The following is a 24,478-nucleotide window of genomic DNA, read 5'->3' as shown; positions in this document are numbered from 1 at the left end:
GGCCCTTGTTCTATGTAGGGAAGAGGCCATCGGGAAGTATGGACCTGTTTGTTGAGCTCCCTTAGGTCGCGCAGAGTCTCCACTGGCCGTTTGATTTCAAAATCCCCAGCACTGGATTATTGAAGGGGCTGTGGACTGGACGGATTATCCCACGGGACTCAAGGTTCTTAATTATTTCAGTAAGGGACTCCATTGATGCGAGAGGCAAGTGATATTGCTTCACAAAGACTGGAGTCATGCCAGAGTCCGTGGGAATTGTTTTTGTGTGGATGTCGGTGCCACCACAGTCATATGAGTCCACCGCAAAGAGATCTTGAAAGTCCAAGAAAACTTGTTTCCATTATTGCTTCTGCTCCAGAGTCTCACACTTTCTGGTTTCACAGCGCAATTTTCCTAGGTTTAGCGCGCATAGGGCTTTTTGCGGCTATTTTGCTGGTTCTGGTGCCACAGCGCACAGTGATGTTGCAGGGCAGAGCCCAGTGGGTCAGTACATACCGCAAACTCCTAAATCTTTAGATACACTTTTTCCTTCTGTTTAAAAAAAATCAATTATCTGCTACTTAGGGGCATCTTCATAACATCATTTTAAAAACATGGTTTTCTGACCTCACAGTTCTGTTTCTGGTGTTGAGATGCTTAAAATGATCTTTGTCCATCCTTCTATGACCACATTGACATTTTGTTCGATTTTGTGTATTATGCAAATATCTCAGAAACGGTCCATCCTTGTTCCTTGAATCATGGCCTTCACCTCTGACTTGTGTTCCTGGCATTGAGACGCTTAAATGAGTTTTGTCTGGTCCTTTCATGACCACATTGATTGTTCGTATGTTGCAGTGAAAATAACTTGGAAACAGTGTGCCCAAGGGCCTTGAAACTGTCTCATGGGTGCAGGGGCTGAAATCCATGAAACAGGGTGGGGTGTCCACATGTAGCATAGCCAGTGACATTCAGAGGGTCCACACAGGTCACTATGCTACATTTCGTGCAGATTGATTGGATGGTGTGGAATTATATAAGGAACAAACAGATTTTCCATTTTCTATATATATATAGATAGATATGATATGATATGATAAGTCATTTATAACGCCCCTGTATACAAGTGTTTCGTGGTGCTAAGTATGCATTTAATTAAATGAATAGCTAATTTATATTTGTATTTGTAGCTGGATTTTTATAATACAAACCTAGATGGAAAGCAGCATAGTGTTGTACAAGTAATTTGCGTTTAACAGAGATTACTGGAAGGGAAGGTTACAGGGGAGATTACGGGTTGTAGAAGCTTAGACATACCATACTTAGAGGATAGTACACACCTAGGAGTAGCCACTCTAAATAGTTCCTGAATTATAAGGTCTAGAGTTCCTTTCTTAACTTCAGGAGCATTGGAGAAGTCTTGATTGAGAGCAGTTGTGTGTACCAGTAAACTGGTATTTTGCAAGACAGTTCTGTTTGCTTGTTTTCTCTTTCTGTGCCAGTTTAGTTTCAAGCCTCCCAATGGCCTGGCTCCCATTGATTTATGACATTTTCCACCACTCCAGTCACTAACCCTGCAACCAACCTAAGAATGCTGCAAAAATGTGGTGATTTGTTCGGCAGTCAAATCCCCTCAAATAGCTGTGGAGAAATAGGGGATACTCCTGAGCTAAATTAGAAGTACTTTTGTCTGTTTTTGATATTGTATATTTGTGTGAAATAATCACACTAAGAAGCACATTTATCTTTTTGCAAATTAGTTCATGTGCCTCTTTTACTTTCCAATCATCCATATTCTTTTCCATCGGCCAATGAACCTATACGTGCCCCGAGGGTAACACAGCTATGGATGAGCAAAGCAGTTTGTTCAAACATCGAACCACCTGAAATTTGGGCGATGTGGATCTTGTGTGCCTTTCCAAATAGGGACAAATAAGGGCTTGGCAAGGGAGTCCAGGCAGCTACCATAACCCACAAAGCCAAGTCTCATACCCTACTGTTCTAGTGAGGGCCTGCATGCACCCACATGCTACTGGGGCATGTTACACTTTTCTTTCTATTTCCAGAGAAAGAGTGCTGGAAACACAAAAATAGTGTATTTTCTGGAGTGTGTGGTGCGAAGCTGATATCTTTTACCATTGCTCACAGCGTTTTTGTGGAGTCTGTTTTCTATTTCCACAAATGAGCAGGAGTTCCTCCCTGCATATAACATCTTTTCACCAGCAGAGCATAGTGGAGTGAGCTGAGTGTTTGGTGTTTAGTGGCTCGGGAGAGGCGGGAACTCTGCAGCTGTGCTCGTACAGTCACATGGATTGTAGACGGGTGGCTAATGCCGAGCCAATTGATTAATCAACACACTGCACATCGCTCTTTGTGTCACTGCTACTACTGGGAGCTCTCACAGTGTCCAGTGTTTTCCTGTTCATTACGATTGATTGTGCATAGTTCTGCTGGTGACTGCAGGGTATTGTTGCAACTTTCCCTTTGAACCTACGGGCATACACTAACTTGGATAAGGAACTGCCTTCCCGTTTGAACCAGCTCCTCACCCTTTTTTCTCAGAACTTGCAGAACGTATAGTCCTGAAGGGCAGGGATGGTTTCTCAGCCACTAGCAGAAGAACTACCTTGGATATACCAGTGCCTGGTAAACCCCTTTTGGAGCATTATTTCTAAGCTTCTTAACTCCTTATCATCAATCAGGACTGTGACTGCTGACTTTGTACCTTGGAGCCATCGGATAGACCCATAATTGTGAAGCTTTATACCTAAGTGTTTTTTATTTGAATGCAGGGTGGTGACCGCGGGTCATGTACCTTGGAGCCGTCTAACATTAACCTAATTCTTGAGCAACATTTTTTACTGTTCCTTTATCTTTATTCAAGTGCTTGACAGTGACTGTGGGCTTAGTCCCTTGGAGACGTGGCAGAGACATTTAACTGTGAGCACCACTTTTTAATTGTATCATTTTTACAACTTTGACAGTCTATCAGTAACTGTAGGCTCTGTGTCTTGGTGCCATTACTGTGCTTAAGGTGTGCTCTGCTGGTCTGTTCTTACTAGCAGATGCTTTTACATAGTGGCAATCCCTTTATTAGAAATATTGGTCCTTGCCCATATATTATGGACAAGCAAATGCTGAAGGCGATGAATCTCCCATAGCTGCACTCCCCTAGGCATACACTGTCAGAAACTCTGGCTGGCGGAGGATTGGGTGCTCCCCCGCCAAAGAATGTGGAGGGCGGCACAAAAATGTCATGACACGGGCACCCCCACGGGCCTTTAGAAGAAAAAAGAACGCAGGAGTAAATTAATTACCAGCAAATTAATAACGACCATTTTTCCTAAAGGCACTCAACTAAGGTCAACAGACCCAATGAAAAACTGTTCTAATCTGGAGGAGCGTTTAAGTTGTAATGTGCAAACTGACACTCTTGAAATCTCTTTCACTGGAGAAAGATGACCACCTTTCTCTTTGTGAGTCCAGAGATCTTTTTAACTTGACCACTCATGACATGACGATGGACCAAACTGATATGAAAACGCGAGAATCAGACTTGTGCTTCTCCCCTCACTCTGGATTCTCTTTACAGGCCTTCCTTGTCTACTCCAGGCGCAAACCTTAGTTGGAAGGTTGCTTCAGATGATACATAGATAGAAATCGATCATGTGATGTCTATTATGGTCAAATTATACAAAGGTCTTAAAGTTGATGTAAATGCGAACGCATCACTCTTGCACTTGATATTCGGCACACTAGAAGAGATACCTGCTAAGCTGTATAACATTAACCATAGCAATTTGGGAGGCGGGTGCTGTGATTCCATCTAACTTGATTCTGAGTGCTCCTACGAATGTGGGAACTGCTCCTATGGGGGTAAGCTTGGTAGTCAATCCACAAGACAATAGCTCTGATAGTGATAGGGCGGTGGTGGGGGGGGGGACTCAGGATGATGTAAAATGTGTCAATGAAAGGCTGCCTCATGTACCCCCAGAGTCAGGGCTGACTGTGGATGAAATCCAAAATACAAGGAGGAAGTGCTCCCTCCCGGTGATTGTTACTACTATTCCAGCTCGTAAGGTAAAGAAAGAAAAGATAAGTCTAGCATTGGAGTCAGTGGGGAGGGGGGAAAAAGGGAAATATGGGGAAAATCATTTCACACAGACCAATCCGTTTTTGAACACTTTCTTTAAGCAATCTCTTGTGGGGGATGTCCTACCTGGCAAAGTCAGGAAAAGAAAAACATCCAACAAAGGAACTAGTGCCTCCAGAACACTCCCCAAGACAGGTAGTGATGAAGAGTGTAAGGCTAGAGATGTGAGAAGCTCACAGGGGGGCAAGCCTTGATCATCCATCTTTCACTTGAAATAAGGGATCCGGGGCAACAAAAGGTTGGGTGCATACATTCCTGATGCAGTCCGGAGAGTCTGCGGTCGATTGATGGGGAAGGCAGGACTGGAACTGGGAGTGGAAAATGGGTTGTAGTACCAGATGGGGTACAGGGGGCCTTGAATAAGTCTCAGGTTCCTCCCACTCCCACTCTCACACCAATTGTGAAGGGGGTGTGCTCCTGGGCATGCTCGCTAACTAGGGGCCTGGTCCAGTGTTCGCCATGTAAGGGTCTGCTCGTTGGGCTGGCTAGGATGGGAAGGAATGGCCCAGGCGTTAGTGAATGGAAACCCCCAATCAGAGGTTCCCTGAGAACTCATTTTGTGTGGGGAGAGAGGGATTTGTTGCAAGGGAGCTCCCAAACATGTTTTCCAAAGGGTCCCTCCTACACAAATCCACAGTTTGCAGAGAATCACTAGTGCCCAAAAATTGTCTATGTCCCTACTTAAGGAGGAAGGTGACTTAAACTCGACAATTTTACTTGAAAGCATTCTAGCTGAGAATAAGAATGTGATTATGAGGTGATCTACGATACTTCAATTGTTTGCCGAGATACCAAACCTAAGCGGTATCACCTCAAGTGACCTGAAAAGGGTCGACTTTGTTGATCATGGTTTAATAGATAGAACCACGGTAGTCAAACATTCTAAATTCCCTTTTAATATGTTTTAATAGAAAGTGGGGTTTGATGTTTCTCCGTTCTGTAGGGAAGACAGGGAGGAGGGTCTGCCGGTGCCATGGGAATAGTTCGCAAAGCTGATGGGGAACTGGGGGACAATTCCTTTATGCTGATTTCCAGGAATACTACGGACATAGACATCTGTTTACGGAACCAGCCCTGGGGGATAAGCTTAAGACAGCCCACATAATCACCCTTGAGGAGACGTGGTTGACTCAGCTCCTGATATTGGATGGCTTTGTGGTTACCAGTCAGCCAGCAAATCAGGGTTTGAGGGGCGCACATCAGGGGGCCTTTTAACTTTAATCAGCTCCTCGGGAGCAATAACAGTAAAGGAACCCATTAATATTGCCAACGGAGCCTTAGCAACACTTGTAATATTGACCAACCAATGGGAGTTGTTGGTGGTGAATGTTTACTGGCACGAAGGGATAGGGTGCTTGCAGACTTTTCTGAGTCTGTCTCATCTACTTTAAAATGGTGTGAAGTCGCTATGGGGGGACATATTGTGTTGGTAGGGGATCTAAATTTGGATTGCATTGGCACTGGACCCCCTTTTACCTCTAAAAGGAGGAATGGCTCCAAGTGGCTTTCGACTGCAGAAGGCATGGGCCTCTGGTCACTTAATGAAGACTTTTCTAGTAACGCCCCAGTCTAGTAACGCCCCAGTCTGTCTAACCTGGACAAACGATGCAGCAAGCTCAACACTTGATTATATTTTAGTGAACGAATGGCTTGCTGCCCATTGTTTTAACTTTTCCATAAATTCTGCGCAGTTTAGTTACAGCACTGTAGTAGAGGCAGCCTTTGAAGTTCTCCTAAATGAAAATCAAAGGCAGGGTGGGATTAGTTGTATTCAGAGTGCGCCTCTGATCTGTTGGTGAGCACTTCGGACCTTCAGATTCACTGGAATGTGGGTAACTTTTGGACTCCTGAAATCCACTCAGCTGTTATGGAAATGTAACACTTTTATTCCAAATAAATTTGGTGTTTTTACACGACGCCTATTAATGGAGGGCAGTGCAGTGTTGAACGGAGGTCGGTGTGCAGTTAACGTTCAGCACAAGCATGTTTACAATAAAGAGGTGGTCGCTCACAAAAGGGAGAGGCGTAAGGACTTCGCCCAACAAAAAAAAAAGGGCTAAGGGTCTCCCTGCCGAAATATTAGCTTGCATTAGGAAAATAAAGCAGGCCCATCGGAATTGGGTTAAATAGTCTAAAGCAGCAAGAGAGCAAAGGGACGGTGAGGCAGTACTATTGTGTCTGAAGGACAAGAATTCCAAAGCCTTCTGGCAAATAATTAATGGTTTGGTCATCAACACTGTTCAACATTTGGCATGGAGTGTTGTAAGGATCTCATGCTGGCAACAGTAAAGACAGACACAAGTGATCACAGTTCAACAGTGTTTAGTAAACTGTAAAGCTAGGTTGGAAAAACGCCTAATCTAAACCGAAATCTAAGATGGGAGGAAGCTTCGACCATCAAACAAAAATAAGTCAGTACTTGTGGCGTCTTGTAAAATAAGAGGGCCTATACTAAGAAACACATATTGCCAATCCTTCCGCTAAATATAAAACAAGTGTAGGATAATGTTTATAAGAAAGAAGGCAGTGTTCACAAAGAATAAGTCAGGATACAGTGGTCGGGATATCCCTTCCCTACATTATCAGCACGGCACAATGTAAGATTCTGGAGCACAGCACACGCTTGACCTTTCCCAGCACAAGCCAACAGTTCTGCTCCCAGCAATCAGGGCCTTCAGTGGCTAAGTCTCTTTTCTAAAAAATGTCTCTTGCTGCTGTGGACCTCAAAATAATAAGCAAAAGTTCCTTTCTGCTTGCAGGTTGGGTGATGGCTTTGACCCTTGGACCCCCCTCTTCTCAGCGCAGATCTCTAGAAAGTTCCTTAATAATACCAGGAATTCCAATAACTATGTTTTCTTGCTTTTGAGGGCCTTTCAATAAAAGTTCTAGAGTTCTTCTAGAGTTCTTCTCTGATTTAATTTGTGTGATAGATCTTCACCCCTAGGTCCCCCTCTTCCGGGCTCAAGCTCTCCCTCGAATATCAGCTTATCTTTGTCGGGTTCACTCTGGCATGGCATGCATTCAAAGGATTTCCCTCTTGCACTTTTGTGTGTTGCATTCATGGTTTGGTGGTTGTTGGCTTCTCACCCTAGGATCCCCCTCTTCGGGCTCAGACCCTACTGAACTGTTTGTCTCCCTCGATCGGGTTCACTATGGCTTTCAATGCAATTTTGTTGGTGACATTCCCGAATCTTAATGTCTTTTTAAACTGTTCACTGTGGACATCCCTCGGCTGGGTTCACTCTTGTCAACACACTATATTTCAGGACTTTAGACTTCACCTCCTCTTTATCGGCATCCCTCTTTCGGGTTCACTCTTGCCAATCTTGTGAATCGTGCCTTTTCTCATTCAATTTTATGATGCAGGATTCACTTCCCTTAGATTCACAATCATCTGTCGGTCAAAGGCTTTCGACTGTACATAAGATTTGATAAGATCCCTGTATAACCAGTTTGACCCCCATTATTGCCTTCCCCAAGGCTTTCTGTTACTTGTAGTTTCAACAATTGGTAAATCTGCCAGAGTTTTCCTGAGCGAGCAACCAACTGGTACCTGACTCCTCTGTTGCTGATTTTCCCCCTTTTAGCATTAATAGCTCTTTATTCTTTCACAGTTCAATTTAGCCGTTTGCTACTTGTCATTCAACATGGTTGGTTTGGTTTCTTATCAACTCTCCCCTCGACTTACTGGCTGTGATGAACCGCTTGGCTTTCCTTCTCTTTGGAGTCAAGGTTGGTACCACAGAGAAAAGCGTCTCTCCCCAACTTGGTTATCAGCGGAGGAGGGTCTTGTGTATCGGTGATGGCTGCTGCAACACTCGCTGGCTATTGTTTGTGGACTTATGTTTTCTTCTGCATAGGTTTCACAGGATTTGGTTGGAAAGGGCAAGGTTGCTTCTCTCCTTTTCACCCTCTCGGTTTGCATCGTCTTTCTCCTCCTCTTGAACTGCCATGCTGAGTTAGTTCTCTCGTTGCGCGGTCTGCCTTGCTTGTGTAGTGCGCTTGTGCTCTACCTTTTAGCCCTGTGGTGAAGAGAAAGGGCCATCAGTTGTGTGCAGTTCTGGTCAATTGCCAGACTTTTCCTGAACTTGGTGTTGGGACATGCCAGGTAATTGGCTTGAGTGTCAGTCTGTCGTCCTTTGTAATATGAGAAAGTGTTTGCATTGGAAAAAGGGGAGATAAAGTGTTTGCTTATCCTACGTGGTAGGCCAGGTAAAAGGTGTCATAAAAAGGGGGATACAGCGTCTCACCCATTGGTGCCCCACTTCCACTCCCTGAGGACACCCCCATCCATTTGATCCTCCCTCCCTGGTCCACCCCCAGGAACTGGATCCAATGGCGATGGCCGTGCCCCGGCCACCTTGATGACAGATCCTGGTGGACTATTTAGGGAGACACCATCAGGTTTCTCACGGTGGCAAGTATGAAGCTGTTTGTTGTGCCTCACTTTGACTAGTTAGGGAGAGACCATCAGGTTTCTCACAGCGGCAAATACAAAGCTGTTTGTGGAGCCTCACTTGACCTAACAGCTTGCTTTGATACATTGGATCAAGCGCTATTCTGGAAGAAGCCAGATAGTTGTTGAATTCCTGCATTTCTGTTAAGTCGGCTGACACCCCTCCACTCAAGAACAGAAATCCAAGTCTGTTTAAATAATTCATGGTGCCTGTCAAGGAAGATCTCAACTTTTACAGGGGTATGACATGCTTGTGTTGCTGCACCCCTGTATACTCAATCTATATTTGGCAGACATTATAGAGGCCTTTCAGACGCCTCTTTCATTACCCCTAAATTGTCTCTCCTCTGCTTCCAGTCGCTCTCATATGCAGATGACTTATTTTTGTTTGATGTAAGTAAGATCGCCCTGCAGCGCCATATTATGGAATTTGTGAAATATATGGGAGGCCACTCATTGATAGTGACAGCCTCTAAATCTAAAATAATTAGATTCTCAAAAAGCAAATGTGCTCTCATGTGGGCCATTGGCAAATCGATAATTCCTGTTTATAGTCTCCATGCTTTATTTGGGTTTTTCTGTCTTTTCAAGAGCTTCTCTGATGAATAGTGTAGTCTGGCTAAATGAAGCCACGAACAGATTGGTATCCCAGATAGAATTGATTGACCCAAAGGTTGGAAGGTTTTCCCTTAAACCAGTGATAATATATTATGATTCTAAGGTATTCCAAGGCTGCTTTATGGTATTGAGATGCACCCGTTCCCTATTTTGGAACACCTGTATGCGGTTGAGTCGTAAATCTGGAAGGGGCTATTAAGAATACCATTGAGCTTTCCTGGAGTCGTGGTTCGTTATGACTTGGGCTTACTTTCTCTTAAATCACGTGCTGAGTGGAGAATGTTATCTCTCTGAAGAAAAATCTTAATCCTGGTTGATAACTCATTATATGTTGATTTTAGAGTACCTTATCCTACTCAATGTTGCCTCAGAATGAGAGCCCTTAAAGCACTTTGCACTTTGGTACTGGAAAAGATTGATTGCTCTAAAGAGGACTTGCTAGAGTATCCAAGCATAGTTAAATCCTTGGTATACCACCACAATGGGACTGAGACTGTGGACCAATTTCACTCTTGTACATCACTAGCTTGCTTGATAGAAGATCACAAATGGAGGGTTGTGTTGGCCCTGTTCTTACCTTTACCCCGACAAACTGACTCATGCCATCTTTATACATTTTTGTTGGAACTTGCTTAAAACAAAAGCAATTATGGTAAGATATAAGAAGATCCCAGCAAACTGCAGAGGGTGCAGGTTTTGCAAGACACCTGGTACCGAAGAAACAATTAAACATATAGTAATGACTTGCACGGGGGGTGGGGGATGCTCTACGTAACCTCCACTTGGATAAACTTCATCAACTGGTATCAAAGGTTGGCTTAAATGCATTCTGGAATATATGCTTGGCAGGCCGAACAACGTCCACTGTAATTGGTATCACTTCTTTCATTAGAGCGCTCAATTTAGAGGATTTGTAGCATGTTTGTTAATTTTGATATGTTTTAGTATTGCACGATTGACGACTGTAAATTAATTATTGTACTGTCGATTGTATTCCCTTTACTAATGCATTGCATGTTTTTTAATATTAAAAGTTAATTATATTAAAGGTCGATTTTTTTTTCTCCAACCAAATAAGAAAAAATAATAAAACAGGCAAATAGTGTAAAACATTATTGACATCCTGGAGGGGCTGATGGATGCTATGAGTTATCATATGAAGCCCACGAGTCACTTTGTGAGGGGCAGGGGGCCAGGGTGGTACCCCAAAAAGTGACCCACATATTACTTTTGATGGCAAAACCTTGGGTCTGTGTCCCATGAAAATCCAAAGACACATGTTGGGTGTTTTTCCCACTTCACCTGGTAGGTACATAACATCGAATTCACAATCACTGAGGCATGGAGGTTCGTCTTCTGGTATAAATCTAAGTCATCTATACACTTCCATGAACTGTTTAATTTTCTCTCCCAACCACTCTTCTGTCATGATAGTTTCTTCTTATCATGGTCATATTTGGAGTGAAGCCCTGCGTCATTGCCTGCTCTGCAAGCACCTTCATTTGTTTCATTATCTTTTGTGCTTTTCTCTGTTTCCTTTGTGTTCTACTACTTGGGCCCATTCCCTGGAAGAGTTTTCAGCACATGTATGTCCAAGGAAATGATAATCATAATTATAAATAACGGAGACCAAAGTCATAAAGAACTAATTTCACAAAACCAGTTGAGTAGGTTTCTAGGGAAAATATGCATTGCAACTGCACAACTATTGACAGGAAGCTGCAAGTTAGTGTGTGTCTCAGACATGTGTATAAATGGCACTTTGAACAATTACAATTTTTAAAGTGTCAGACATGCAAAAATACTTACTAAATTTGAGACCCTTCTTCTGCTGATCAAATGTGTCAACTGTCACATCATTGCCTCCCATACTTTTTGATTTAAGCTTTATTCCTGAGAAAACAAATGTTTAATTTGATAATTATGAATTAATCAATCACTTTATGAACAACATTAAATACAATATAGAGTCCATGTGCTTGTCACGTAAAACTATATTCTTATTTGGTGAATGTTTTACCATATCATCTGCACAATGAGATATGTTTGCAAAGGAGTATGCTTTCAAAATATCTCATATAGCCTATATAATAAAAAGTCACAGGAAAACACAAAATATGTCCTATATCAATGCAAATCAACACCACCCGACAAAAAAAAAAAAAAAAAAAAAAGAATGTGGGCACAGAATAGTGTAGAGTAGTGCACGTTAACGGGATGGGAAATGGGAGTTAATCAGAGAACCCCACTAAAAAAAGAACGCATTTTAAAAGGAACAAGTAAAAAATCATTAGAACACAGATTCACTGACAACATAAATCTGAGTTCAGTTTTTTATCGTACGTATGTGCTGGAAAATATAGTGATTTCCTTAAATTGTAATGTTGAATTATCATTATGGTATAATTAAACATGCATATTAAGTGCATGGATGGGAGACAGTCCACAGTACCGGATGCCATCTGTTTTCTTCGTTTTAAATATCTCATAAAACACTAAGAAAACATATAGCATCCACATTATTTTTGTTTAAACCGTGCTACTCTCAGTCCCTGAAAGTATTGCACTCAGAGATCATTTTTTTGCTTTTTGATGAATTGCATTCTGGTATTTGTAGTCTCCAAGTCAAGATGGGGGAATAAAGCCATCATTTAAAATGTTTGCTTAACATAGTTCTATAATGATTTATATATTTGAGTAAAACTATGTCATGCATACTTTTCAATGTTATGGTTATAAAGCAGAGTATTGTTGAAAGCCAGACAGGGTTTTGGAGGGGAAATGATTTGAGGGCAAGTTAGTTGTGAATAGTTGCCCATGATGGGGCAAGAGATTTTGCAATCCTGGACACTACTGAAGTTATTATCCCCTGATGTTGGCTGCTTTTCAGGGCACAAATAAAGGACACGTGTGGGTGGACAGCATAACATTTTTTCCGAGGGCAATGCAACCATTTGTGTTCTTTTGGCGTTAGCAAGCTTGCTAAAGTATTTGGCAACTGTGATTTTACTCAGGTTGTCTTGTTCCCAGTGCAGACAATTACCCACAAGACCACAAGCACTTGTTTTGCATTGGGATTTTTATTTTCAGGTAATAGTTCACAACAGATTGCCAGCTTTAAAAGGTGAGCACCTTTTATACTTTGCCAGCATATTTATTGGAACATATCCTCTCTCAGGTCATTTTTCTGGTGTTCGTTACTTTTTTTAAAAGTCCAGTGCTAGTTTGTCTTGCACACTTTCTTATAAGGGGACGGTCAAGTGAACTAAATTTATATATTTCAATTTAAGATATATGTTCACTTACTGTGCATATATCCATGGGTGCCAGCTTTTGATTTTCACAATGGGGGCAAATGTACCTCAGCATATGTTATACTTGAAACCGGTAATTTCTTTCCCTTTTCCGTGCTGCTTAAATGCAGTAAGTTGGGGCTGTGCGATGTATCACAACATTGATCAAGAGACTGGCCATAAAATAAGGGGCTTGTAGCACTCTGATTAACCAAAGTGTGTGTTAACGAAAGCGTGTGATCCTTGGCAAATCATTTAATCTTACTGTGCATTTCCTAAAAATATTGTGTGTTCTCAAAGCCTGCAATCTTTCATACATACCAATACCACTGTCAAAACAGATCAGAACTAGTTTGTGTTCCATGAATGTCTTTGAGCAATGTGTTGGAAGTTTCTAGTGGCTTGTTCCAAAATGGCAAAGGCACTGCCCACCGTCAATGGCCAAAGGCCATGGTTAATGATCTGTTAGTGATTTAAAATCGACAGTGGGCAAGGCCAAAATCTGTGCCCACTATAAATATATAGACCACGGCCACTGGCCACGTGCAGAAAAAATCGATGGAATAACAAAACCCTTGAAATTCAAAGAGAAAACATTAGTTGCAGGGCCATTAAGGAGAGCAATACATTGTAACAAAACATTTGAAATTCAAGGGAAAAACATTAGTTGCAGGAACGTTAAGGAGAGACCTTAATATACCAAAACCCTGAAATTCAGCTAACACCACCTTAGCTTCACGCCCCTGTTGTGCAGCCTATGGCCACAATGATGACATCACTGATGACGTCACTGGTGACACTACGAATGACCACACAAAAACTACTTTTACCCGACCCTGTAATTCAGAAATTTGCATGGAAGTCCTCAAACTTTTGTCAAGTTTGCCAACATCACAACAATGTCTGCAAACATTTGAGATGTTTGCGGACATCGGAGAAGAAAAAACACCAGATTTTTTGGCTTTTTCTGGCCATATCCCATCCCATCCTCATCATCCCTCAACTCCCTAGGGATTGTTTCATTTGTTTGACAAGTGTAAAGTGTTTTTTTAATGTTTTTACTGCAATGTCCTTGGACTACGGGCGCAGTTTCCGAACCTAGCATTGCGTCTGTTTCAAAAGTTTTGACGCACCTCCTCAAATTTTTAATTGATCAATCAGCGGGCACATGCAATGTCAGTGAATATCATTTGGCTCCCTGATTGGTTCAGAGGTGTTTGCAGATACCAAACCAGGAAGTGAGTCTGCAGACTGGACGCAGATATCACACATTTATTTGTACCTACTTTTTGTCCATTAAAAAAAAAAATCTATTGGACAGATGTACAGATGTACACCAAATTTGCAAAAGCATGCTTTTGGGACAAGGCTGCTGCTCCTCATGCAAGTCTGGTGCAAATCTGTTCAGTGGTTTGCACTGTAGCCACAAGCAAAATATTTTTCAATGTATGTCTATCCAGATTTGAAAGGTTTTGGGACCCCTCACATAACTTTCCCCCTTGATATAAACCAAACAAAACTTTGCAAAAGTATGTGGAGGTGGTCATATACTTTTTTTGCAAAGTTTAGAGGAAATTCATAGAACGGCTCCAAAGTTATAAGCCACACAAAAACTGCTCTTCCAATGGGTTGAGCACCTTAACCATAACTACAGGGCCACTAATGCGGCGGTCGCTGCCCTATGGTTAAGGTGAGTAAGACTCCCATAGGAACATTATTTTCGAAATAACCTTTGATTTTGTGAGACTGATTTGGCCAAAAAGTAGTCCCACCCCCCCCAGACTGCAGGAGTTTGGCTAAGATTCATCTATCTTACTATCTATCTATATTTATAAAAGTGAACATTTTGTGAGTATGTGGCTGGGATTGTGGCTTGGCAAAGTGTTGTTTCTTATATAATTGCATACTGTGTCACCAATCTACCCCCAATTTTGCATAGTTACCTGTTAGGACCCTCTGGCTACATAACATTTGGACACCCCATCCCTTTTCCCAGATTCCAGGAAAACTCTACATTTGTTTGTGGGTTTGTGGCTTAGCAAAGCATTGTTCCTTATACAATTCCACTTTTTCACCAATCTGTTGCATAGTCACCTGTTAGGACCCTCCCGACATTACTGGCTGCATGACATGTGGACACCCCACCCCTTTCCCAGTATTTCAGCACAAGTAAACATTTGATTGTGGGTGTGTGGCTTGGTTAAGTGTTGTTTCTCATACAATTCCACCCTGTTTCACCAATCGGCACTAAATGTTACCAGTTAGGACCCTCCAGACATTACTGTCTACATGACATTTGGACACCCCACCCTTTCCCCCGGAATCCAGCAAAACTCTGAATTTGTTTGTGGCTTTGTGGCTTGGCAGAACGTTGTTCCTTATACAATTCCACACCATTTCACCAATTTACACCACATTTTGAATAATTGCCTGTTTGGACCCTCCACAAAACTGGCTAAATAACATTTGGACACCCCGCCCCTTTCCTTGGTATTCTGCACCTTCACACATGGGACAGTTGCCTGAAATCGGTAAAACATCAATGTGGTCCTAAAAGCACCACCCTGAACCCTAGAATGCCCGGTTTCTGGGACATTTGCACCACAATTAACTTAAATGAACTGCATCACGCCAGGGTGAGGCAACAGGTAGGGAGAGAATACAGTAGGTCCCAGAATGCAGCAGCACACCAACTCTTGCCTCCCATCAATGTCTTCTCCGGGGTATGTCAGTCAGCCCCACATGCCCATTCTCACGGCATTTAAAGCACATCAAGTGATAAGCAAATCGGGACAGCGACTTACAGGTTCATAGATTTTCAACAATTGATGAGACTGTTGTAATGTCTGTCCACAGTCCCCTTTTTGGAAAATGGGTACTTTTTGCGAGTTAAAAAATACAAAAGTCATTAAGAAAACAAAACAGACTAAAGTTGTCAAATACTTCCCATTCATTTTCCCAAAGACAAAAAAGATTAATTATTGCCAGACAGCACAGTCCAAACTGCTGAATGGATTTGGACCAGGCATTAAAAACAACTTGGGTATGAAGCATTTACTGGAGGCATTTTTGTTGGGGGGTATTCTGTGTAGTAGTTGTTTTAATATTTGATGGGGCAGGGGTTTCCCCTTCTCCAAAATAGAGAGCTATATCTCGGGTAAATTGCCAAAACTGGTAGTTTTTAGAAATGAAACAGCGCCATCTTGTTTTTCCCTTGTTGCAAGATATAGCCGCGGCTATAGCTGAGTGTATTGGAAATTGAAATGCAGGAAAAGTTATTTAGAAGTTGCAGGGTGTCTAAGGACTGTGTTTGCAACACAAAGCTTTTCTGTAATCTCGGCTATATCCATGAATAACCGACATCTCAAAGAAAACTACATCACAGAAACAGCATCTGTTGTGGGGGCAATGGGAGAGGGGAGACAAGGAGGCCATCTGGGGAGTGGGGGGTGCTGGCAAAGATGATGGGGGCGCCTGGTAAGGGCCTGACGGGCAAGAAAGCATTTCTTCGTCTATCTGTTTTTCCAATATTCACATCTATAATATTACAGATAGCTGTAGCTATCTGTAGTCCATACTTAAAATGACTACAGAGCAGCCGAGGGTATCTGTAGTTCTGTACCCACGGCTATAGAAAATCATTTTATTTGCAGCTTCAGTGACATGTGGGTGCAAAATCACATGAACATCCAGAACTCCCATCCATGCAGTAACCTGGACTGAGCCTGCTTAGAGCCAAAGCAAGTTAGGGGCCGGCACCCTCTGGCCATGTTGCCTAATAAATATGTAGATGTTACAAGACCACTTAGAGCAACATGATCCCCGTCCTTGCTTTGAAGCTAAGCAGGTTTGGTTTCCGGTTACTGCATGGATGGGAAACAGTCCATATTCCCGGATGCTGTGGGTTTTCTTCATTTTAAATATCTCATATCACACAAAGAAAACAAATGGCATCTGCATTATTTTGTAAGTATTGCACTCAGAGACCATTTTTTTGCATTATGGTATTTTTAGTCCCCCAGTCAAGATGGGGTGGTATAATGCCACAATTGTACACTTTTTGGCCAATATAGTTCTGTAAGGATTTATAAATTTGAGTGACACCATGATATTTGTAGTTATCAAATTATCTTTATAAAGCAGAGTATTGTTGAAAGCAGTCAGACATTGTGGTGAGGAGGGTAAATAAGAGAGGGCAAGAAAGTCATGAGTATTTGCCCACGATGTGGCAAGAGAGTTTCCAATCATGGACACTAGTGCCGTTATTCTCCTCAGATTGTGGCTGCTTCGCAAGGAAATGTGTATAATTGGAAATTATTATTGTGAAATGATTGTGGGTATAAAGAGCTAGAAAAAAAAGGTTTAACATCTGCAGTTCCTACATCTACTGGTCAGAGGGAATGGGTGTTCGGTAACAAATTAATGAAGTGACATGGCGATGACCACTAATAACACATTAGTAAAACACTAGGGAAAGTGATTCAAAGATCAAAAGAGGTTCATTTTCTCTCCTGTCTTTAACAACGACTAGTTATAACACAAAACAACGATTATGGGAACACCGATTTCACATCAACATAGCATTCTCTGACATTCAGGCAAAAACAGGCGACATTCAAACTTTCCCTACAAGAAGACCACCCTGTCCCTGTTGGGGGGTGCTTTCCCATGGTCGCCGGTGGATCGCTGCCTATCTAATAGGGATAGTGGGAGAGGATCTGTCCCTCATCACCATTTTACACATTCATTCAATCGTGCTTTGTACTAAAAACCCAATAGTCTACCAAAGTAAAAGTGAGACTGGACTTGTGATTAAATCATGTCTCTTCTATATCTGTGAGAACACAACTGACAGGGGTTTTCTGATTTGTATTCACCCTCTAGCCCGAAGGCTTCAGACACAATCAAATGATGCTTGTGGTTATCAAAAAAGTCCATCTATGTAGGAATAACCTTAGAAGAATTTCTCACAACCAGTGAGTCATCTGATTGTTGGTGTGTCCCAGAACTATTCTGCGGACATCGTAAAAATCGTGAGACAAGCTCTTGATCTATGTGGTCGACCGGTTTCGATGACAACTTGTAGATACTGTCATCTTCGTCAGGACCGATTGCTTCTGGATATATGGGGTTACTCCAAGAGATATCCACATGTGCGGATACGGTGGACAAAGGGTATGGGAAAATGTTTGAGCCTTGTGTTGCAAACTTCATCCCTAGCCCCCTATGTCAGTCTAGAAATACAGATACCTCTACTTTGAGACCGCAAACTCATTTTGGTGGCCGTGGGCCAACCGTCTCATGCACGATATGACAAAATATAGGTTTTCGAGTTTGCCAATGAACAGCCATTTTGATGTCACAAGAATCGCCATTTTGTTTTCTAACCATTGCTCATTGCTTTCTGTTCCTATTGCTTCGCAGTATATTTTCTGCTTACACTGCTCGACTGTGGAACATTGTTGTCTGTATGTGAAAAGGACAAGGCCGCAGGGCCGTGAGGATAACAAGAGTTTGCTGAAACACAAATGTAGGCAGCGCCAAGAAAGAATGCCCGGCTCCCTCCCGAGTGTAGCCTTGAAGCAGAGCTGCAGGGCATTTAATCATTTCACAGCTGCCAGCCAGTCTCGTTATATGGTAGAATATGTCAGAATAATACCGCTAAAGGCTTGAATTATGCTTTTCTAACGGCCCCCCTTTGCTGAGCCCGCTAGAGCATGTCGGCTCCCAGGACGCGAATAACACCTGATAAGATAGCAAGGTCCGGAATGCAACTCCCCCCCGTATGTAGTTCGCTTCCAAGAACAGAAGCGCCGTGTTTTATTCAATAACCGAAAGATGCCTTCGCATTCACAAATTGCAAATTGTTACTAGAATAGATGTTTGAAGGTGTCATAGTGGTCAGAGATGTCCATCATCACACCAAGTTCAAAGAAACCCAATAAAGGGGGGTGTTAAACATGTCATAGCTGATTGTTTGATATGCATTTTGTATATATGTAATTAATGTATGTAATTCGCTCTCTTGCATCCCCCGAGGTCTAGAGATATTTATTTATTTATTTATTTATTTATTCGCATTTGTTGAGAGCACAGCAGACCGAAGGCATCGTGGCGCTAGTTACAGTGTTTCTTAAACTTAGTTACATACAATTGGTGCCCGTGGTTACATTGGACAATGATTATGCTTTACTGACATATACATATTGAGCACGAGAGAGGTCAGGTGCGCATGTTAGTTGAAGAGGGCAGTTTTGAGTTGTTTACGGAAGGAGAGGAGAGATGTTTCCGCTCTGAGGTTGGTGGGCAGTGCGTTCCAAAGCTTTGGTGCAAGGTAGGGGAAACCTATACCTCCAGCCTTGGATCTATTGATGCGTGGTATGGTGAGCCGGTTGGTGTATGTAGATCTGATTGGTCTTGTGGATTGAGATCTATACAGGGTGTCAGATAGGTAGGATGGTGCTGTGTGGTTGATGCATTTATGCGTGGTGGTGAGGATTTTGAAAGTGATCCTATCCTTAACTGGGAGCCAGTGGACCGTCTTCCTAGCTAGGGTGATGTGCTCTCTTTTTGGTATGCTGAGTGCTGCTCTGAGAGCGTTGTTTTGAGTGGTTTGGAGCCTTCATAGGTGATTCTTGGAGGTGCCGGCTAGGAGCGTGTTGCATTAATCCAGTTTAGCTCCTATGGTGGCTCTAGCGATGGACAGGCAGTTATCTTTTTTTAGGAAAGGTTTTATTGCGTTGATGAGTTTAGTGCTTAACGCCAAAGCCGAGACTATTGCGCTAACTTGTTTATCCATGGATAGGGTGGGGTCTATGTGAACTCCTAGTGTTTTGACTGAGGATAGGACTGGGATTATGCAGTTGTCTATGTTGAAGTTAGAGTATAGTGGGTTGAGGTTGGATAGGGTGTGTTTCTGACCTAGGATGAGGATTTTCGTTTTATCCCCATTCAAGCAAAGGCCGTTAGTAGCCATCTAAGCTTGTATGGTGGAGTAGATTAGTTGAAGGGAGGTGGAGTCTTGATGATAGTTTCCTGTCAAGGGAAGGAGTATCTGCGTGTCATCAGCGTAGTTCGTGTAGGTGATCCCCATAGCGTCCAGCTTGTTGAATAAAGGCTTGGTAAAAAGGTTATATAGTGTAGGGGCCATGCAAGAACCTTGTGGAACCCCACAGTGAATGATGGATGGTGCTGCATGAGCTGTGTTGGAGAACACTTTCATAGCTCTGCCTTGTAAGAAGGAGGTTACCCATTATATATCGGCCTTGGAGAAGTGTGCTGCATGCGTTAAGTGGCTGGTAAGTGTGTTGTGATCTACCGGATCAAATGCTGCTGATAGGTCGAGGAGGAGGAGGAGTGTGGGCTTGCCTTTGTCAAGGATGTTAGTGATTTTGTTTTTTAGGTCTAGAAGGGCGGTTTCAGTTCCGTGTCCCTTACGGAACCCAGATTGTCTTTTACCTAAGATTGCGTTTGATTCAAGGTAGAGTTGGATCTGTATGTGGGCGGCCTTGTCAAGTAATTTTAGGAGGAATGGAACTGTAGTTATGGGTCGGTAGTTGTTGGGGTTTGCGGGGTCTAGTGTGGGTTTTTTAGGAGGGGGCGCACCCAAGCCTCTTTGAGGCTGTCTGGGACTATGCCCAACCTGAATGATGCGTTGATGAATTCAGTGAGGAGAGGTGCGAGCTGCTCACCACAATCTTTGATGATTTTAGGGGGGCATACATCACCCTTACATTGTGAGGGTTTGAGATGTTTGAGGATGTTGATGACCTCAGTTTCGGAAATTTCAGTGAATGTGAATTTGGGTAGGTTGCTGGCTTTAACACTATGTTTAAACTGTGTGTGTGTGCTTTGCTTGGGTAGGGAGTTGTAGTGGTGGGATATCTTTTTTTGGAGGAGGTTTATATTTTCTAGCATGGCTGTTTGTATGCCTGTGCCCATGCCTCATCCTTGGTGATCTCATCAGGGCATGTAGGAGGTACGGTTAGCTCTTTAAAGATACTGAAGAGTTCTTTAGATTGGGAGTTAGCCACGGTGATGCGTTGGTTGTAGGCTTTGGATTTAGCCAGGAAGATTGCATCTTTGTATTTTTTAGCTATGGTTTTGAATATATCTTTTGTGTTATCACAGGGTTTACGTTGCCAATTTTTGAGCACTTGGCGTTTGTCTGTACGTAGAGATTGGAGATCCTCTGTGAACCATGAGTTGGAGTGGGAGGATTTTTTCTCTTTTTTGTTTTCTAAGGGGGCAGCAGTGTTGACGGCCCTTGTGATGGATTCTTTTCAATATTTCAGCAAGTGTATTAGGGTTTGGTGAGAACGGGGGCTTTAGACAAGGCACATTTAGGAGTGTGCTGATGTTGGCTGCTGTGAGATTTTTGGCACTTCTAGCTAGAGTAGCCGCAGCTCTAGTGGGCAATCTAGTGCTCATAGTGATGGGGATATCGAATAGGATGAGGTTGTGGTCTGTCCACGGGAGGCTGGTGTTGGCGGTGACTGCTATATTGCAATTGTGGTCAGAGATCCAGTCTAGGGAGCGTCCTTTAGCGTGTGTGGGTGCTGTGATTTTCTGAGAGAAGCCAAGGTTATGGAGGTCTTTGGCTAGGGATAAGGCAGCTTTGTCCTTGGGGTCGTTGAGTCCTAAGTTAAGATCTCCTATAAGGAGTGACTTAGTCGATTTTTTAATATTGTTTCCTAGGAGGTGATTAACTTGACCTTGGAAGTTGGTGGAGGGGCCAGGTGGACGGTATATTGTATGGATATTAATAGTGCAGTTAGGCGAGGTTGCTAGTTTGATAGATAAAATGTCAACATTTCCTTCCTCTTGGTGTGGTAGGGTTCTGATGGGTAGGGTTTCTTTGTGGATAAGGGCAACCCCCCTCCTGTTTTGGCCACTCTATCTTGTCTGATGATGGCATACCCTGGAGGTAGGGCTAGTGCGATGGCTGGGCCTGACGGTTCGTGAAGCCATGTCTCGGTAATGGCTAGTATGTCTAGGTCATTGGTGGTTAATAGGTCATGTACTTCTATGGCGTGGTCATTAAGGGATCTTACATTGATTAGAGCGCACTTGTATGGAGTATGGCCAGGGTTCTGTGGGCCTAAGGTATGGGAGTTTAGTATAGCGGTGGCGTTAATTGGAGAGCAAGGATTACTGCTGGGTGTAGTGTCTGTGGACTTGCTACTGTGGCACGAGGTTGTGTTCCTTCGATGGTGGGGTGTAATAACGTTTGTGGTGCGTGAGCTAAGTCTGTAATTTCTGTGTGTTGTGTGTACAGTAGTGGCCTGGTGTTGGATGGGAGCTGTGCGGGCTCTGAGTCTGACTAGTATGAGGCTAGTGTTGGGTGTCAGCGCAGTGATTTGTAATGGAGGTGAGGGTGCACGCAGGAGGTCCATTGTAGATGGATGACTCTGTGAGAATAGGTTGTGTGGGTGGGGCTCTCTGTTGCTGATGAATAGTGTGATTAAGAGGGTCAGTAGCGCACACAATAGGCAGGTGTGGAGGAGCGAGGAGAACATACTGAGCGTGAGTTTGTTGCGCTATGCAGAATATCACAATACTGGTTCAGAGGCGCTATGCAGAATAACACAATACTGGCTCAGAGGCGCTATGCAGAATATCACAATACTGGCTCAGAGGGGCTATGCAGAATATCACAATACTGGCTCAGAGGCGCTATGCAGAATATCACAATACTGGCTCAGAGGCACTATGCAGAATATCACAATACTGGCTCTTAGGCACTATGCAGAATATCACAATACTGGCTCAGAGGCGCTATGCAGAATATCACAATACTGGCTTAGAGGGGCTATGTATTGATCATAGTGGCTAACTAGGCATTTAATCTGGTGTTGGCTTATGGTGCATGAGTCTGCTTGCAGGGGGCTTGAGTCTTTGCCATTAACAGAACTACTAGGCGTGGTGGGGGTCATATGTTAGACTGAGTTCATAGGTGGGAGTGACTTACTGTTATTGTGGTCACGTGGAGCGTGTGGCCGCGAGCGTCATGGTTAGCGGGAATCCTTGGGTCAGTCACGGGTGTCGATCATGCCTTGCTCCTTAGATCTATGAGGGCTGCGGGCACTCTTGGGTCTCAGATGTAGATGTAGAATCAATAGTTAGGGCATTGGGTACTGTGCTGAAAATAGAGCAGCGTCCCGCGCCCTAGCGCAGTTGCTGACAGGGCAGACAGTAGGGGCCTTTGGCTCACGGGCCTTAGGCTGCTAAGGGCCGGCTTCCGCCTCCGGTCCTCGTCACCAGTAAATATGCAGAAGTGGTTGCTAGGCAACCGAGGTGAACGCTCTGGGTGCGTTCTCCATGGCGGCCATCTTGCGGCAGCGTAGCTCGTCGGATCTCCTCACTGCTGCTACATCTGGATAATGTGGGCAAGGTGCGGGCACAGCGGTGCAGGCACTGTCGTGGTGGGGGCTTCTAGCATGAAGCTGGATGTGTCACTCAATAAGGGCGGGTGGGTGGGCTGCTTTCTGTGCTTCGCTATCAGCTGCTCCTGCAGCCTGATGCGACGCAGGCACACGGAGCTGCCTCTTGGAGGGTGTTGCAAGGCTCCTGCCCATGAGGATAGTGGGCTGGAGGGGCAGACAGGAGGGGCCTTTGGCTCACGGGCCTTAGGCTGCTAAGATACACGTCTCGGGCGTGAGACCAAGTTGGCCAACTGAGACTTTTGCTTTGCAATAAAACCCTAGCTTTGGGAATACAACCTCGTGTCTGGCGTCTCTATCGTGTGTGGTGACCCACCTTGTTTCCATAGACGTCAGGGTCCCTAGGGGCCCCTTTCAAGATGGTGCCCGAATAGGGACCCTCCCCCACTTGTTCCTTCGCGTAACATTGTAATTGAGAAAGGCAGAGAACGGCGAGGACGGGACGATCGAGCCGGGATCAAGAGGTGTTCGGGGCGCCCTGTAAAAGTGATGAGAGACTCCTTTGCAGATCTGCACACATCTGATCCCTGATCGACATGCCTGGCTAGAGAACAAGGAGGCGAGGGTCCCGAAAGGAGGCGGAAGCCAAGAAACGCAGACACGACGTCCTTTGGTGCGTCAGTATACAGACGACTTGATTCATCAGGTGAGTCATTCCCCGATTCAAAGCATCCTGATATTGGTTGAGAGTTGACTTTGCAAAATCAAACGCCCTAGGTAAGGTTGATTAACCAGGGGGAAGGTTGAAACATGCCTGGGGTATTGTCCACCCTAGCAGGGTTTTTCCGCTGTGGTAGACAATCTTTGGAAGATGGCCAAATTGTACCACCTGGGGGAACGCCGGCGTATGAGATGTATGTGAAGTATGGAGTGGGTGCGATAATATTCTGTGAGACTTGGCATAGGCAAACCAGAAAGCAACAAGACCATCAGTGGCCGATTAATGGTAGTTTTGAGATGGCGAGGATAGATAACTTGGAAAGGGTGTTGATAAGAAAGAAAGTGCGTCCTGCAGCATTTGAGCCTATTAAAGACTGGAGAAAGGAAGCAATGCTCCGATTTAAAAGCAGAGCATTTAAAAGCAGAGCAAAGCATGCGCGCAGGCATAAATCAAAAGGTGAGGTAGCGGAAGAAAAAGAAGAGTAGGAGTGGACTGAGAGTCTAAGAAGGGCAGGCAGGCGTGACCAGTTGAATATAGAAAAGATATACCCACAACAAGACTTACACATAGCAGATGAATTGATAGAAAATATATTGACCCATACAAAACAAGGCCCAAGATCAGAAGTAAGACGAGACACGTCAGTGGCTATTGCCCAGACCCCGCCCGTAGCCCAAGCTCCCCCTCCGGTAGCTCAAGCCCTCCCACACCACAGACCGCGCACGTAACACTTCCTATTAGCCAACCAGGCCCACAACAGACACTCCCTGTTCCCATTGTCCCATCCGCACCTCCCGCCTTAGACACAGACTCGGTACCGTCCGTTCCTCCCGGGGTTGAAGTTGAAACCGCGGGGTCAAGAGGCAGGACTGACCA

General features: G+C 43.9%; 1 protein-coding gene across 1 annotated transcript in view; it reads right to left on the bottom strand.

Annotated features, from left to right (window-relative positions):
• LOC138480534 (uncharacterized) overlaps positions 1-24,478 on the bottom strand; it is a 1,133,492-nt gene that overhangs the window by 573,027 nt on the left and 535,987 nt on the right. The window contains exon 7 of the mRNA XM_069612286.1: positions 11,016-11,099. Within this exon, the coding sequence (XP_069468387.1) occupies positions 11,016-11,099 (84 nt within the window). The remainder of the gene's footprint in view (positions 1-11,015; positions 11,100-24,478) is intronic.

Source organism: Ambystoma mexicanum, chromosome 5p (genome assembly GCF_040938575.1).
Source record: "Ambystoma mexicanum isolate Mex_15411 chromosome 5p, UKY_AmexF1_1, whole genome shotgun sequence".
Classification (NCBI taxonomy): domain Eukaryota; kingdom Metazoa; phylum Chordata; class Amphibia; order Caudata; family Ambystomatidae; genus Ambystoma; species Ambystoma mexicanum.
Note: the sequence above shows the minus strand (reverse complement) of the source record. Positions and strands in the feature narration are given on the sequence as shown.